This window comes from Camelina sativa, chromosome 9, assembly GCF_030686135.1.
Source record: "Camelina sativa cultivar CO46 ecotype springtype chromosome 9, ASM3068613v1".
NCBI lineage: Eukaryota > Viridiplantae > Streptophyta > Magnoliopsida > Brassicales > Brassicaceae > Camelina > Camelina sativa.
This window is the reverse complement of record NC_141888.1, coordinates 32,591,572-32,609,066: the sequence shown is the minus strand read 5'-3', so window position 1 is coordinate 32,609,066 and position 17,495 is coordinate 32,591,572. Positions and strand designations below refer to the sequence as shown.

Here is a 17,495-nt window from a genome sequence, read left to right as displayed (position 1 = left end):
TTGAAAAAAGATATACCAAAAAGGGCATTTCTAACCAATTCTCTTAAATATTTGAGATTTTAGCGTCGAGCTAGTTAGGCCTATTGAAAGCTACGTGTATAGAAAACTCACATTCTTAGACTTTTCAAAGCAAAATATATATTAGAAAGATATTTTATGAACGGTGATTTAATGAATAGCATTCCAAAACTAGTGATGATATTGGTATGACGTGATGACTTTGTTTCATTTCATTGACTTGAATCCCTCCATGCCCTCTATAAATTGGGCGCAAAATGCTTCAATTTTAAATACATAAAGTTGCAAGCATAAGTGCACAACTATAATACACTCTCTTAACTCTATAAATTGTTATTTCATGAAGATGTGTAATGGATCGAGTCTCTTAGCCTCTCTACTTCTTCTCAGCTTCATAATGGGTTCCTTCTTCGACACCGCAGGTTCAATATAATTTTCTTTCAATTTATTGATGATCATCTCACTACTCTCTTTAGAATTCGTTTTTTTTTTCTTTTCAGAATTTGATTTAGATTTTTTTAAATTCTTTTCACTAATGAATCGTAATTCGCAAATGAAGTTGGGCAAATCGGAGTGTGCTACGGGAGAAATGGAAACAACTTGAGACCTGCGTCAGAAGTCGTGGCACTTTACCAACGACGGAACATTCGGCGGATGCGGCTGTACGAACCCAACACGGAGGCTCTCAATGCTCTCCGCGGCTCCAACATCGACCTCTTGCTAGGTGTTCCAAACCGTGATCTCGGATATGTTGCTTCCAGCCAAGCTGCAGCCGACACCTGGGTCCGCAACAACGTCCGCAACTATAACGGTGTCAGATTCCGCTACATCTCGGTCGGGAACGAGGTGCATCCCTCGGACCCAAATGCGAGGTTTGTCCTACCCGCGATGCAGAACATCGAGAGAGCGGTTTCAGGCCTCGGGATCAAGGTCTCGACAGCTATAGACACCATAGGCACTTCCGGGTTTCCTCCGTCAAGTGGGACCTTCACGCCAGAATTTAGGAACTTTATCGCACCGGTGATAAGTTTCTTGGCAAGCAAGCAATCTCCTCTGCTCGTGAATCTCTACCCTTACTTCAGCTACACAGGAAACACGAGAGACATCCGTTTAGACTACACTCTGTTCACCGCACCTTCCACTGTAGTCACTGACGGACAAAACCAATACCGAAACCTCTTCCACGCAATGTTAGACACTGTTTACGCATCATTAGAGAAAGCTGGAGGCGGATCGGTGGAGATCGTGGTGTCCGAGAGCGGTTGGCCGACCGCGGGAGGAGGAGCCGCCACGAGTGTCGAAAATGCAAGGACTTATGTGAACAATTTGATTCAAACTGTGAAGAGTGGATCTCCGAGGAGGCCAGGGAAAGCAATAGAGACTTACATATTTGCTTTGTACGATGAGAATTTGAAGCAGGGTCCCGAGATTGAGAAGTTTTGGGGACTGTTTCTTCCGAACCTACAGTCTAAGTATGATGTCAATTTCAACTAATATCCTTGAACACTTAAAAAATGAAGTGGTATGAGATAAATACTTTGTATTGTAAAGGTTTCCAAAGAGTGGGAACTTGTTGTTGTTGTTGTAATATTAAGGAATAATGAGACTAGAAAAATAATAAAATGAACATTGAACATTTCTAATTCGCTTAAGACTTAAAAGTAAACACAATCATAGCATCTCACCAGTAAGAAAGACAAAAGTTCAGATTCTGGCAGTGGAAAGAACAGGTCACAATTCACAAACAAGTATATTTATCAACTCGAAAAAGTACACAAAATTACACAAGGAATCCAACACACCAGTCATCAAAAGAGATAAGACGCCCGTTCTTCGTTATCTAATCTATGTGATCTCTCTTCAGTATGAAGGACTAGCAGATGGTTTCAATTTCTTTGGACATATGAATAGAAACACAACATGCAAGCACTGCAATGTAAAAGACATAAACACACGGTTACATGAATCCACTAAGTATCATCAGAGTCGTCTGTTGAAGATCACAAAAAGGATATCTTACCTGACGACAACAAAAAAGTCCAGACAGAATCAGCTTCTGAGTCTGCATAGTATACAAAATTAAGCATTTCAAGTCAAGCAAGTAAAAATAAACAATTAGCGTTAAGACCGCCGGGTTTAGCTATTCATTGACGAAACCCTCTTTTTCATTATCCGCTGCCCATTCAGCTATTCTAAACCCACATCAAAGACCGCCGGGTTTTCAAGAAGCGTCTCAGCGGAAAGAACACCTTCAACACCCGTCTCTTCAATGCAGTTATCAACATCTTCGATACATCTTACATTCCCATTCGCTAGAACAGGGATCCTCAAAGCGTCTTTCACTTCCTTTGATGGCTTCTCATCCCTTGTTCGGCCGTGAACAGCTAGCAGCGAGCAACCAGCATCTTCTAGCATCTTGGCGTATATCTTGAAGGTTTGGGAAATCCGGATCTTACAGGAGACAGGAACATTAAGATTCTGAGCTAACTTTTCAACAGGTGATTTCACCAAAGGAAGATTATCTATCAAGAATGCACCATAATTTCCTCGCCTCGCTATACGTTGAGGACATGCACCTGTAACCAATATTAATTCCCCAAAACATTCTTACTCACTATCCAAAGTACTATGTGTCAGTGTGCTCTTTCGAACCCAAACCACTCAATGCAAACTAAAATCTACAATGGATATTAGCCCATGATTCTAAATTTCTAATTACTGAAGCTCATTGAACCCTCACGTTCCAAGAAAGTTGGAACCATTGAATCCTCTATCTCCGTAGCCCCAATATCAGATACCCAAATCTCAAATAATTAATGAATACTATGACTTATTTTAGTGTCGACCTAGTTAGGCCTATTGAAAGCTACGTGTATGGAAAACTGAAACCTCACATTCATAGAACTTCTTCAAAAGCCAAAGTAGATAACTAGATATACAGTAAAAATATGAAATTCAGAAACATTATCCTACTATATTAATTGATAAGTACAAATATGAAACTAACCTTAAAATGTGTAAAAAATTACATTCAATTGCCATTAGACTAAATTAAATAAGCTTAATTAACTAATTTAAATAAATATAATTAAATAAAAAATAAAAAATACTCACATATCAAATATTAAAAAATCTAAAAATATATTTTCTCTCTCTAATAAATTATGGACGAAATTACTAATTTTTTTAAATATATAAACCAATCAGAATTTTAAAAACTAAGATTTTATATCCAAGTATACAATACAATTATTTTTAATAACTTAATTCGAAGATTTTGTTAAGATTTCAAATTATGATTCTCCTATCATCTTTATTTTATTTTATTTACACATTGTTTAGAACTTTCATATAATACTTATAATTAATAAAATGCATATTTTTCTGCATATGTTGTGATTTGAATTTTTTTTAAACGAAGATATATTACTCAATGTATGAAAATGTGTGTTTTAATTTCCATACATTGAGTAATATATCTTCGTTAATGTGTGATATATTACTAAATTTATATAGATGATAAATTAATAATTATAGTTGTGAGTAAATAAAAATTATTAATTTATCATCTATATAAATTTAGTAATATATCACACATTTGGTAAAACTAAATTTATATAGATGATAAATTAATAATTTTTATTTACTCACAATTATAATATTAAAATTTCTATTTTCTATTTCACAAAATATGATGCAAATACAACAAATAAACAATATAAAACTGTAATAATACGTCAAAAATAAAATACTATAATATTCTAAAATAATTAGTATTCAAATAGACTAATAGATCTACATAACAATTAAAAATAAATATTATCTCAAACAAAATAATTAAAAAAAACAATAATTTTTATTATTATATTATAATTTTTTAAAAAATTTTGACCCGTGATTTAAGCACGGGATATATCATAGTAAATTAATTATTTTTGGTGGTCCCAAGACCAACCTAAAAAAAAAAATCGATAAGATAATATGATAATATTTTTTTGAAATCTCAATGTAAAATATGATCTCAATAATATCATAAATTAATAATCATGTAAATATATATATATATATATATATATATATATATATATATATATGCTGATATAATAATGTATGGTTCTTCTAAAGCTCATTTCTATAAAACAATTATTACATTATATTTTGTGTTTTCAAACTATAATGACATAAAATACTCTATGACATGACATGTCATAAAAATAGCTAAAAAATTTAAAAACTTTTAATTTTTAGATATGCATTATTTACATTTTGATAGTTTGATGGACTATTAAAACTCGACAATTGATATTATTATTGATAAATTTAACTTTATATATGTCATGTGTATACATGAATTTATCTAGAGTATTTATAATTTATTGTCAATAATGTAATCTAAATATTATAAATTCAATTTCAAAACCATAAATATACAACATTCAAAAGTCTAATCTTATTTTTGCTAAATTTGTCTCAATTCATAATTTTGAAAAATTTAAACAATCAAAATATATTTATAAATTCATTAATAATTATTAATATACACTATAAAATAATAATTATTATTAATATCACGATAAATTAATAAAATGTCATGGCCAAAATATTATTAATTTATAGAGGTTTTACTGTATTTTAGAAAGATACTTTATTTGTCTTTAATAGATTGATGTTTTGCCTTATCACACATATTAAGAAAAATTTTAATTTTTATTTATAAATGAACTTATAATTATTTTTTGGTAGATAGATAAAATATAAACCATTAGATAAATGACACGTGTAAAAAAGCATAAAGTAGAAAAATGATTTTAGTTTTTTAATCTACAAAATTAATCTTTTAGGAACACAAATAAATCCTAAAACATCAATTTATTAGGAACAGAGGGAGTATTTATGAACTGTGGTTTATTTAATTAATAACAATCCAAAACTAGTGAATAGTGATGACTTTAATTTGTTACATTTCATTGACATGAATAACATTCCAAAACGAGTGAATAGTGATGACTTGAATTTGTTACATTTCTTTTTTTTATTTTTTGTTAAAGAATTTGTTACATTTCATTGACTTGAATCCCTCCATTCCCTCTATAAATTGGGTGCAAAATGCTATACGAATTTTATATACACATAAAGTTTGCAACAAGCATAACAATAATCATTCTCTCGTAACATCATCTTTATAAATTCTTATTTCATGAAGATGTGTAATGGATCTAGTTTCTTGGCCACAAGACCACTGTTGCTGCTTCTTCTGAGCTTCATAATGGCTTCCTTCTTCGACACCGCAGGTTCAACATAATTTTCTTTTTAATTGTTTGATTATTTATCACACTAGTCACTACTCTCTTTAATAAGATTTTCTTCTCAGAATTTGATCAGTATAATATTAAAATGATTTATTGTTTTTCACTAATGATTCTTAATTTGCAAATGAAGTTGGTCAAATCGGAGTGAGCTACGGGAGAAATGGAAACAACTTGCGACCTGCGTCACAAGTCGTGGCGCTTTACCAACAACGGAACATCAGGCGGATGCGGCTGTACGACCCCAACCAGGAGGCTCTCAAGGCTCTCAACGCTCTCCGCGGCTCCCGCATCGACCTCCTGCTAGGTGTTCCAAACCCTGATCTCCAACTTGTTGCCTCCAGCCAAGCTGCAGCTGACACGTGGGTTCGCAAAAACGTCCGCAACTATAACAATGTCAGATTCCGCTACATCTCGGTCGGGAACGAGGTGCAACCCTCGGACCCAGCTGCGAGGTTTCTCCTCCCCGCCATGCAGAACATCGATAGAGCGGTTTCAGGCCTCGGGATCAAGGTCTCGACTTCTGTAGACACCAGAGGCATTTCCGGGTTTCCTCCGTCAAGTGGAACCTTCACGCCAGAATTTAGGAACTTTATCGCGCCGGTGATAAGTTTCTTGGCAAGCAAGAAATCTCCTCTGCTCGTGAATATCCACCCTTACATCAGCTACAAGAACAACATGAAAGACATTCGGTTGGACTACGCTCTGTTCAGCGCACCGTCCCCTATAGTCACTGACGGACATAACCAATACCGAAACCTCTTCCACGCAATCCTAGACACTGTCTACGCATCATTGGAGAAAGCTGGAGGCGGATCGGTGGAGATCGTGGTGTCCGAGACCGGTTGGCCTACCGCGGGAGGACCCGCCACAAGTGTGGCCAATGCGAAGACTTATGTGAACAATTTGATTAAAACTGTGAAGAGTGGATCTCCGAGGAGGCCAGGGAAAGCTATAGAGACTTACATATTTGCTTTGTACGATGAGAATTTGAAGCAGGGTCCCGAGATTGAGAAGCATTGGGGACTGTTTCTTCCGAACCTACAGCCTAAGTATGGTGTCAATTTCAACTAATAATCCTGAACACATTACGATGAAGTGGTGTGAGATAAATGGTTTGTATTGTAAAGGTTTCCAAAAAGTGGGAACTTGTTGTAATATCAAGGAATAATGAGACAAGAAAAATAATAATATCAAGTAACAATGGCTTAAGACTTGCAGAGTAAACAATCTTACCATGTTATGACACTGGAAAGAACAGGTCACAAACAAGGTACAAGTATAGTTCTCATCAACTCGTAGAAGTAAAAAAAAAAAATGAGTTACATGAAGGACCACATATGAATAGAAACACAACATGCAAGCACTGCAATGTAAAAGACATAAACACACGGTTACATGAATCCACTAAATATCATCAGAGTCTGTTGAAAGATCACAAAAATGATTTCTTACCTGACGACAACGAAAAAACCCGGACAGAATCAGCTTCTGAGTCTGCATAGTACAAAATTAAGCATTTCAAGTCAAGCAAGTAAAAATAAACAATCAGCATGATCACAAAGATGATAAATACCACAGCTTAAGCTGTGAAATTCTTCCAGAAGACGATGCTGAAAGTTACTGTAATTTCAGGGTTTAATGAGAATTTTAAGCACAGAAGCTTTCATAGATAACAAAAACATTTTAACAGACATTCATGTGCACATAATGATCTAGGTTCAGAGATGGCCACTTCTTAACATTACACCGTATATACTTGTATGGATTTTCATATATCCACTTATCAAGTGTATGATACCAGTAATATCTTGATGAAATAAAAAGAAGTGATTACAAGAAAAAGAAAAAAAATCCTGCAGACAATAAACTATAATATTACCTGCTTGTCCCTGTCGCTAAATCTTTAAGCTCAATGTACTAAGAACTAGAAGGCCACTACCATAGAGAGAGAGGACACCGGTACTGAAGCTCTCCACTCATAACGAGACGACCTGAGAAAAAGTGCAATTGATATGAAGAAGAATTAACACCAATGAGTTACCCTGACAATAGATACTCTCATAATGAAATTAAGTCTGTGAGTCACAAAGTAGTACCATGTATAAGGAAATGCCAAAACAGAAGTCGTGGATCTTTGCTGCATGTTCCAGTTCCTCTACTGGCTCTGTGATAATCACTTTATTGGAAGCGGTCTCATCCATTAGTGGTGTCGATGTTTTCTCAAAAAAAGGTTTTGAAACCACAGCTCAGCTGTATAGCTTAGAGAAGCAAGTGTTTTCATAGCTGTTCCAATCAGCGCTTCTCGTTCACTACAAAAAACTGCAACATGCTAAAGCGTATTTAGACACTAGTGACACTATAAGTCCCAGAGAATCTAAAAGAGAGCTCTCAACAGAGGATTCAAAGCACACACAGATACAAGCAGAGAACATTTTACAGCCAACACTCTTAATTATATTGTGTTACACAAAGGTGAAATCATACATCATTCCCTACCAGTTCAGACAGAGAAGAGCGAAGCAATTTCAAGTCCAAATTTCTAGTAGTAAGGCTTAAATAATCAAAACCAAGGTCATAACTCAGCCATCGTCGAGATCTGAGACTGATCAAATTGAACTGAAAAGTCAAAGGGAATGGAGCGTAGAGATAGAGAGAGTGGTTTGGATTTTTTTTTTTTCCTCTTGCTGAGAAGAAGACGATGCTCATCGGACAATCCTGACCGTCTGTTCGTTGGATTTTGAAGTTGCCAAGACTTGCAACTGAGAATCTTAATTAGAAATAGTAAACCTCAGCTGTATAGCTTAGATGATTTGCTGATAGAATATATATTGCCATGTTCATTACTAATGTTAAAATTGAGTATATCGTTCAAAAAAAAAAAAAAAAAACAGAAGTATACTTGAAAAATAATATAAGCGCCTGGCTATAATGTTGTGTAGCTCTTCATTGTTTAGGAATGAACATGGCAATATATATTCATACTGCCAAAATGCTAACTAACTCACATTTTACAAATTGATTTGGATGGGAAGCTAGAATGCAACGTAAGTGTACAACTTTATGTGAAAAAACAACACTCATTTCCTTTGATCACCCAAAAATATGCTTAAGCGCCAAACCAAGGCTTTGCAGGGAGAAACAAGTTTTTTAAAAAAGTTACAAAGCTGGTGTTTGCTTAATAGAAATTGGATTGCAAACTGATCATGTTTATGTATCTTTGCTTATGCAGTGACAAGCTGCTACAGTTAACTGAGATATGATTCCGACGAGGTCATCAACATAAGTGTGTGCGTATGTACACACGCACACCACAAATATTATGCAATGAAGGAAAAGTAGTTGAGTTGGATAGCTTTTGCATGCGTCTCATCATGCTGCGGTTGGCTGAGCTGAAGATGGACATGTTCGCTTGAGTTATCTCTCATGTCTAGACCATTTGTGAGAAGAGAATTTTTGTTTGTGATTTTCACACCCTCAACCTCTGAAACCTGGAATAAGCACACACATATTATCCTCAGATACGAGAAAAAATGTTCTATCATGTGACTCCTAGATGCTTCCCAAAGGTACCTTTTCATGCAATTCCATATTCTGTTGGTGCATTAGGTTTACTTTCTTGTGAAGGTCTAAATTCTCTTGGTGCACGAGATTCCCCTGCAACCGAAAAAGATAAAGATTAGCATTGTGCTTGCTATAACATTCTGGAAAATGTCTAGAATCTATAAATTACGGTAACTATAGAGTCCCACCTCTCGGTTGAGTTCTTGTATTTCTTGGATTAACATTTGATCCTGCAAAAGGCAAGAAAAGAGTAGATAGAGTACAGCTATTACTTCTTCTTAAATGGTTCCAAAAATTGACATCATATCGTCACAGCATCAAAACCTTTTTCATTCGAACGCCACGAAGGCTCAGTTCAAGCTGATTTTCCAAATTCTGTAAATCGTCTACACTTAGTCCAGAGAGTTCTTGCCCCATCATTTGCCTGTCAAGTACAAGCTCTTCTGAATATACATACTTTCCAGAGTTACTACTACTATATACATTTCCTAAATTCACCAAAAACAAAACAAACAAATGGGGAGTGTGAAAGTTTCTGGTTATGTCCTTCTTATGGATGGTTTAGATGTATGGAGGTATATAACTCTGCACGCGGTAGAGATACAGTGGTGATTTTGGGGAAAACATCCACATCCAGCATCCTGGTATAAGCTTAAGACGTTGAAATACATTTTTAATCCATTTGGCTTTTTATTCTTGCATTCCTAATTTCCTATGCAAATGGTAGGATACTTTTGGGTTCTAAAAACCCTAGCCTTGGAGTTGGAATATATATATGTTATCATTTTGCATGTTAGTACATCATTCCCTGTTCTAGTTGATACTCCTATCGAGAGTGTTTGACAGACTCAGAGGATGCAAAACATACCGGTGGTTTTCTTGCAAGTTATGTAGCTGTCGCTTTAGAATCGCAGCCTCCTTTTGCCAGAACTAGAATATAATAGAAATGATTTTTCAGGTTATTGAAACTGAGAAAACAAGTATTATGTAAAAGGATTAATATGTTATCTAGTCTAGAACGGATTCTTGAATAAAAAAATGCAACATTATGTATGTAATCTGATGGTCAGGTGGCATGTATTGTGTTTTATAGCAAACTCTAATTCAGCATATGGTGCGTGGTATATATGGTCTGCAAGTCTGATATGAAGAGGAATTAAAATGTTGAGATATGCTAATGAATTTGTAATAGGCTAACATCAGTAAAAGCACCAATAACAATTTCTCTGTTTTAGTATGTTACTAAGTTTGGTATATTCGTTACTCAATTACAGAATTAGGTCCTTGAATTACTCGTTGGGATCCACAGAGGGAGGAGCAACAAAAAAAAGAGTGAGTACCTGAATTTCTGAAGCGGGGTCATTTTCTGAACTGGTTTCCCCTTTGGCATCGGTGTATCTCTCTATGACCGACTTCATGCTGCCAAATAAAAAGGTAGTTGCATAGTTGAAGAGTGTGGTTTTGTAGGTAAGGTAACCAAGCAACATCCACTGCAACATCTCTCCTTACAACTTTCAGTGTCAAAGTTTTTTACTTAAAAACAGATTTTAGTCTACCCTAAACCATCTTTGCCTACATGGAATGAAGATTCTCTGTATTTCAAATACAGATTCGCTAACATGATGTATGAAGCTTCAGCAGAGAATGTGGCCAAGTCTAATCACAGAAGCAGGGTATAGATAGTGAGACATAAATATGAAGGACCATTTTAGACCATTGCTCTTATATTGTTCTTATCTAAGGCATTAGGCAACCATTACATTTATTTCTGACGACCTTTCTAGTTAATATTTTGTTCGTTTCTACTGTAACACTTCTGATGGAAGTTACAAATTCATTTTCGTTTTCTGTTTGTGATATCTTTATATTGAAGAGAAAAAAAAAAAGAAAAAAAAAAAGGACAGAACCCAGTTCTAACAACAGAGAACTGAAAAAAATGAACAAAAAAAACAGAGAATAACAAAAACAAAGATAGAAGCATTCTCCCTCTGAAACAGATCTAAGAGCAAAGATTATATTCAACCTTTTCTAAAATAGGAAAATCAGAAGGGATTGATGATATAATGTTTTTTTTTAATAACAATAGGCAAAAATGTATCCAAAAAGAAAGACTATAGTCCTACATATCATTAAACAAATGAGCAAGTGGAATAAATTTAAAAGCAAAACTTGATTATGGATGACAACGAAATCAGAAATGATTCCCCCCATCCCACTTGTGTATATTAATAAGGTAAGATAATGCTGCAGCTCATTTTAGGTACATCAAACCCACCAACTAGTTGCCAATAAAGAAAAAGGAATAGTGGAAAAAGAGACGATTCTTTCCCAAAAAAAAACCCTCTCTAACCAAACCAACAAGACAAATACTAAAAAAAGTGGTTTATGAGCGACAGAGAGAGAGAGAGAGAGAGTTAAGAGTTTCTTCAACCACAAACCACTTTCCTTTTCTCTCCCCCCCACACCCCTACCTTTCCTCTTCTGAAAAAGTGTCTACCAAAATTAGTATGTTTCGAGAAACACCTCACAATCTAAAGCTCCCCTCATCTCAAACAAACATAGAAACATACATACAAAACAAAACAAAACAAGAAAACACAACAACACACATTCTCATGTTCCCTTAATTACAAAGCCCTTTAATCTATGAATCTCTCAATTAAACCGTAAGTTATACTTGGAATTTTCAGCCAATTCAATTGATCTACTACAATTCAATTTCCCTAAACCAATTGGAAATTTGCAGATAAACAATTACTCCCTCTGTATCAGAATACTTGATGTTCTAGAATTTTTTCTTGTATCACAAAGGATGATTTTCTGTATATTTTTATCAATTAATACTAAGAAATTACAAATTTCAAGAATCATTAAATGAGAATTTAAAAATTTGATGAAATACTATTAGTTAATAATTATAAAAATATGTTATTATAAATGAAGAATACATTTATTGCTAAACATTAAATGTTTTTCTTAATTCATGTAAAAATTCTAAAACATCAAGTATTATGATACAGAGGGAGTAACAAGAAATCGAGATCAATACCAATACCCAAAAAAAAAAAAAAAAAAAGTCAACCAACCAAAAAAAGAAAGAAAAGGGGGGGGTACCTAGAGCTGGAGAAATCGTAGAGGCGACCGGTGCTAGAGAAGATGATAACACCAACCTCAGCATCGCAGAGAATCGCAAGCTCCTTAGCTTTCTTCAACAAACCATTCCTTCGCTTCGAGAACGTAACCTGACGGCTCGTTGAGTTATTGATCCTCTTTATCGCGATCTTTCCCCTTCCCATTTCTTTCAACTCCACAAATTAAACATCATCATCATAGTCAATTTCAAATTCCCGAATTCAACAAAAAAAAAATATCGAATTAATTATATACCTTTTTTTTGAAATTGAGACGAGATCTGGCTAATCCGATAACCGGACGTGAGAAGAGAAACGGTTCAGCTGAGAGATTTGGTGGGTTAAGCTGTTGTTGTTGTTGATCGAAGGAGGAGAAAGGGAAAGAGTAGTAGAGAGAGCCACATAAGGAAAGAACATATGATAAAATTTTGGGATATTTAGGGCTAAAAGGGCTTTCTCACTTACTATATAAACATAGATCGCTTGTTATATACTGACACTTGGCATTCTATAAGTGGGGGTTTCTTTTCTTTCCTTTCCTTTTTTCGATACCCGGCCGGTCTATTCTTTTTTTCTCTTTCTTTTATTGTCGTCGTCGTACGACAGACAACTAGTCTATCTAGTCTTGTCCGAAAATACAAAGCACTTTCCTTCTTCATTTTCTTTTTTTTTTGTCCTAAAATAAAATTAATAATACTTTAATTCACAACTATAATGCGAGTAAAAGGATATTTTATCAAAGTTTCTAAAAGAAAATTTCAACTGATAAAGAAGAAGCTTACAACAATATTGACGAAGCTACGGAGAAATTATCTATTTTAGCTAAGATGAGGAAGAAATATATTTAGTTCTCTGGACAATGTTCGAATCCGTCTTCGCTTGTATTGAATGATGATTGATTTGTGTAATTTAGACTGATGGTTCTAATTCGTTCATTTTTGATAAACTCGCCTTAGATGAGAAACTCTCTATGTAAGTAAAACTAAAGTGATTGATACTAATATAGATTGGACATGAAACAAAAACCAAGTTCTGTCTCAGTGTGTGTGTGTCATTTGTGAAGGCAGAGAGATGAAACGAAGAACAACACCGTCTATATATAGAGAGAGATTCTTCTAGTTGCAGGGATTTTTATTTGTACCAACCAGCAAGGAAGTGTCGAAGCATGAAACAAAAGGCGCAAGCTAGACCCTGCAATATATATAACACACAATTGTGATTTCTCTCTTTCTCTGACAAACAAACCAACTTGTATTTAGAGATGATATGGGTATTATTAACAAGTTTTACCTGGAAAACAAGAAGATGTATACATAGCGACTTTTCTGATTTCCTACCAAATATCCTCAAGTAGACGTTCACCAGTGTCCCATCTTTTGTTCCCGTCAACAGTCCCGTAGCTGGATCAAACCTGGTTCAAAAGAGAGAGAGAGAGAGAGAGAGAGCAACAAAGAGTCATGTCATGTGTTTGCTTTTATGTAACGATGAGTCCTGTGTTGGAGTTACTTTTATGTAAATGACCAAAAAAATGCTTACTTGGGGAGACGATGCCGTGGACATTTTACAATGCCAGCAAGCTGAACAGTCACACCAAAGCAAGTTAGATGCTTTGACATCAAACTGAAAAGTAACAACAGAAAGTGTAATATATGGAGAAAGGCAATCAAACCTGTGGAAGCGACAGTAGAAAGTTCAACACTTGTGGAAGAAAAAAGATTAGGAGGGTTTCACTGCGAAAGAGAATTTCCAAAAGATGGAGTTAGTTAGCTGTGCAGGCTTCACAGTTTAGTTAAATGCAAAACTGCAGATGATGAGTCTGTAAGTACAGGGAAACATGGACGTGTATGGTTGGAAGTAAACCTGAAGTGACCAAGAATGCCAACAACCGCCATAGTCATTCCGGCAAAGACTGTGTAAGTGTCTCCAACAAAAACTGCAGAAGGGTACCTAACAGCACCAAAGATTCGACATGAATGTGGTTAGAGAAAGCAATCCGCATTGTTTGTTTACCTGATAGATTTAAGAGATAAGGACTTGAAAGTTGAAAGTATTACCAATTGTAGGCAAGCATTGCCAGTGATGTTGCCATCAACGGCTGAGTAAGGTAGATTGAGAAGGCATGAGCTTGATGATACTCAGTATCAACAGATCCTCCGATTTGCATGACATTATGTATCAGGATCTACAAGTAACTGAGAATGCATCATATATTTACTTAAGAGAAACCAACCGGAGGAAAATTTTGGGACAAAACAAATTAAGACGCATGTTGACTGCAGAACTTACAGCAGCTGCAATAACTACGGTTTGACCGATCTCAAGGCCATTCAGACCAGCATGAATGTTTATAGAATTTGTGCAAAAGACAGCAAGTAGCGCCATATATAACTTATATATCCGTCCTGCCACGATACAAATACAATTAACGAAAATCAATTTGAAAATAGCTACTGATGGGTTTAACACTATATACAAGAAGAATTGTACCTAGATCAAGCACTTCCAAGCCAACAAAAGAAACTAGAGGTTTCGGTATGACGATAGTTGTATGTCCAGCATATGCCATCAGCAGAGGAAGGGTTGCAAAAGATGGCAGGAGAAGTTTCCTGCAAATTGACAAGAATTAATACGCGAACAAAAATAAAGAACGAACTTAATCCAACAAAACAAGAACTGCACCTACACTCTCCAAGGCACATCAAGGACGTCATCTACAAATCCAAGCAAAATCATGAAGCAAATAGATGCCAGAGCTGCATTATACTCCACAAGCCACTGCACAAATGAAATGAATCAAAGCAATAAATGAGCTAATAGCTACCAAGTCCACAGTAATATTGCATTTGACATAACAGCTGAGTTTAAACACATATGCAAAACAGAAGAAAAGAAGTGAATGATCAAAGCTTGAGCTTTTGAGATTAGAACACTTACCACTGAATCTTCTGTGAAATTAAAGAACTGAAACACTATCGCCACAATCAAGAAGACAATACCGACAACAATTCCCAATGACTCAGGCCTACAAAGAAATAAGAATAACCACATCAAAAATTACTAATGACACACGCACAAGTCAGATCATGTCACAGAGATCATCAAATCAAAGCCTAAACATGTAATAGACCATCAATTAGAAACTGAGACACTTCATACTTTTCCACCCTCCCAACAAAATCAAATCTTAAGAGACATCTATTTCAAGATATAACAATGAACACTAATACTAATCCAAAAGGGGAAAAAAAAACTAACACTTTAACTTGTCCTTGAGGAGTGCCTCTTTTGTTAATATCAAAGCCAAACATATTACGCCTGAGAACGTATCTAGCAGCCACAGGAATCAATTTGAGTGTGACAAAGAACCCAACCAAGCTAAGCCCAGCGTTAATAAGAATCGGACGCTTGAGCTCGTCGTCAACATTGTAGTGGAAACAGAGAAGGTAAAGGTAAATCGAACACAGAAGCGAAGAGATCACAAAGATCACGCCCAATTTCGGCGGTGCGAGACGGAAACCCTCTCCGGGAACAGTGGTTTTCTGCTTCTTCGCCGCCGGGGAAGGTTTAGATGGAGCTGGTTTGGTCGAATTAGTGACTGAAGAAGCTCTCTTACGAGCTGCCATGACGGATCCGTTGGCTACTTTGGTTCCCCGCCTCTGGATTGATTTGCTTCTTCGACTTTTCGCTAAACGCTTCTTCAAGTCTGTGTAGGCAGGCGCATAGAACTTGCCACTTCACAACAATACGACTCCGTATCACACACTTCAATATAAAGAATTATTATCTTTTTGCCAAAAGTAATAAAGTAAAAAAGAAATAAGATAACTATGGGATTCATGTGAAATTTGCTCAAAATACTAATTTATCTTTTTCTTTTCTTTTTTAATCCAAGTGTAAGATAGAAGTTATCAAGATTAGTATAAAGAAGAGTAAATCTTACGTATAGTTTGGCCCAGATCCAAATTGTATAAGCTAATGATATTTTTTTAGTATTTTTGCAGCACTTAAAAATACTTTTTGAAAAGTTTTTGCATTAGGCTCCGATTGGTAACGGCTGTTACTTATGCCTGTAAAAACTTTAACTTTAAAATTTTAGTTGTAGAGAATTTGGCTGTAGATACTTTGACTGTAAAAATTTTAACTGTTAAAATTTGACTGGTAACAAATACTTTTAAAACTGAAGCTGTTACTTTTATTATTAAAATGATGATAATGAAAATAAAAATAATAATTATTAAAATGCATCTTAAAAGAAGGAGAAAAAAATAAGAATAATTAATGTGTAAAAATAATTTATGTAAAATTTATATATAAAGTTTTGGAGAGCTTTTAAGTATAATGGAGGAAAAAAAATAAAGTTTTATATATTTTTTTTTAATTTTAAAGTCTGGTTTTGACGCTTTAAAAAATTTGAGAAAACAAATAAGGAAAAAAAATAAGTGACTTACAAAGCTTTAAAAAAAATTAAAGTCAAAAAAGTATGATTGGCAAATAAATGGTTGTCAAGGCTATAAATTTTTTTAAAGTCTTAAAAATCTTGTACCACCTTAGGCCCTGATTGGTAACGGCTGTTACTTTTGGCTGTAAAGACTTTGACTTTAAAATTTTAGCTGTAGAGAATTTGGCTGTAGATGCTTTGACTGTAGAAACTTTAACTGTTAAAATCTGATTGTTTACCAACAACTTTTAAGAGAATTTGTTAAAAATGCCCCTTTTGATATACCCCTTTTCAAAAATACCCTCTTTTCTGGCCATTTTTATTTATGCCCTCTTTTAATTTTTAATGACCATTTTACCCTTAGATGAAAATTATTTTATTCAATAAAAAGAAAAACAAAATTTTCCCGCCAAAAAATTTCCGACATATTTTCCCGCCAAAAATTTTTTTGTCAAAAAAACTTTTGATAAAAAATTTCGAAAAAAAAAATTTTCCCGCCAAAATTTTTCCCGCCAAAAAAAATTTACAAGGTTTTTAAAAGGTTTTATAATGTTTCTACCTTATAAACACCTTGTAAAGGTTTTTACAAGATTTTTTAAAGAGTTTTAAAAGGTTTTTTAAACAACTTGTAAACGCTTTTACAAGATTTTTAAAAAGTTTTTTAAAGGTTTTAAAAGGTTTTTAAAAGGTTTTTAAAAAGTTTTTAAAAGATTTTCAAATGGTTTTTAAAAGGATTTTTAAAAGGTTTTTAAACACCTTCTAAACCCTTTTACAATGTTTTTAAAAACCTTGTAAAAGTTTTTATAAAATTTTTAAAAGGTTTTTAAACACCTTTTAAATGCTTTTAAAAACTTTTAAAAGCATTTACAAGGTTTTTAAAAGGTATAAATTTCAATATTTTTGGCGGGAAAATTTTTCGATTTTGGCGGGAAAATTTTTTTTTTTGACGGGAAAAAATAATTTTTTCGGGAAAAATTTTCGATTTTGGCGGGAAATTTTTTTGGCGGGAAAATATTTTCGATTTTGATGATTGTACAT

General features: G+C 34.5%; 5 protein-coding genes across 11 annotated transcripts; 2 read left to right on the top strand and 3 right to left on the bottom strand.

Moving 5' to 3' along the window:
- The first annotated feature begins 310 nt into the window (after positions 1-310).
- On the top strand, positions 311-1,654 carry LOC104712393 (putative glucan endo-1,3-beta-glucosidase BG3). Its single transcript, XM_010429291.3, has 2 exons — positions 311-440; positions 578-1,654. Exons 1-2 carry the CDS (start codon positions 359-361, stop codon positions 1,510-1,512), a joined length of 1,017 nt encoding a protein of 338 aa, XP_010427593.1. The 5' UTR covers positions 311-358; the 3' UTR covers positions 1,513-1,654.
- Positions 1,655-1,878: 224 nt separating this feature from the next.
- LOC104715743 (uncharacterized) lies at positions 1,879-2,780 on the bottom strand. Its single transcript, XM_010433122.1, has 4 exons — positions 2,738-2,780; positions 2,221-2,594; positions 2,039-2,080; positions 1,879-1,947 (listed from the first exon to the last, which is right to left on the bottom strand). The coding sequence occupies exons 1-4, from the start codon at positions 2,778-2,780 to the stop codon at positions 1,879-1,881; spliced, it is 528 nt and encodes a 175-aa protein (XP_010431424.1).
- Positions 2,781-5,140: 2,360 nt separating this feature from the next.
- On the top strand, positions 5,141-6,536 carry LOC104712392 (putative glucan endo-1,3-beta-glucosidase BG3). The gene is made up of 2 exons (XM_010429290.2): positions 5,141-5,309; positions 5,458-6,536. Exons 1-2 carry the CDS (start codon positions 5,216-5,218, stop codon positions 6,396-6,398), a joined length of 1,035 nt encoding a protein of 344 aa, XP_010427592.2. The 5' UTR covers positions 5,141-5,215; the 3' UTR covers positions 6,399-6,536.
- A 1,854-nt stretch (positions 6,537-8,390) lies between these two features.
- Positions 8,391-12,607, bottom strand: LOC104712391 (agamous-like MADS-box protein AGL16). 5 transcript variants are annotated; one of them, XR_015566985.1, is made up of 8 exons: positions 12,276-12,454; positions 12,003-12,193; positions 10,229-10,307; positions 9,757-9,818; positions 9,213-9,529; positions 9,077-9,118; positions 8,898-8,981; positions 8,391-8,815 (listed from the first exon to the last, which is right to left on the bottom strand). XR_015566985.1 is itself a non-coding variant. In XM_087467297.1 (8 exons), the coding sequence occupies exons 2-8, from the start codon at positions 12,182-12,184 to the stop codon at positions 8,645-8,647; spliced, it is 720 nt and encodes a 239-aa protein (XP_087323423.1). In that variant the 5' UTR covers positions 12,185-12,186; positions 12,276-12,607; the 3' UTR covers positions 8,391-8,644. The 5 variants fall into 5 exon arrangements, 4 of the variants coding, with proteins under 4 accessions (XP_087323423.1, XP_087323422.1, XP_087323424.1 ...); XM_087467297.1 differs by having other exon boundaries at positions 9,213-9,312; positions 12,003-12,186; positions 12,276-12,607; XM_087467296.1 differs by having other exon boundaries at positions 9,213-9,312; positions 12,276-12,476.
- A 385-nt stretch (positions 12,608-12,992) lies between these two features.
- LOC104712390 (uncharacterized) lies at positions 12,993-15,855 on the bottom strand. Of its 3 annotated transcripts, none has more exons than XR_015566984.1 (11): positions 15,275-15,778; positions 14,954-15,041; positions 14,703-14,794; positions 14,507-14,625; positions 14,306-14,421; positions 14,074-14,211; positions 13,880-13,966; positions 13,689-13,749; positions 13,556-13,596; positions 13,310-13,430; positions 12,993-13,210 (listed from the first exon to the last, which is right to left on the bottom strand). XR_015566984.1 is itself a non-coding variant. In XM_010429288.2 (11 exons), exons 1-11 carry the CDS (start codon positions 15,640-15,642, stop codon positions 13,151-13,153), a joined length of 1,281 nt encoding a protein of 426 aa, XP_010427590.1. In that variant the 5' UTR covers positions 15,643-15,855; the 3' UTR covers positions 12,993-13,150. The 3 variants fall into 3 exon arrangements, 2 of the variants coding, with proteins under 2 accessions (XP_010427590.1, XP_087323421.1); XM_010429288.2 differs by having other exon boundaries at positions 14,074-14,201; positions 15,275-15,855; XM_087467295.1 differs by having other exon boundaries at positions 14,074-14,201; positions 14,699-14,794; positions 15,275-15,763.
- Between the last annotated feature and the right edge of the window lie 1,640 nt (positions 15,856-17,495).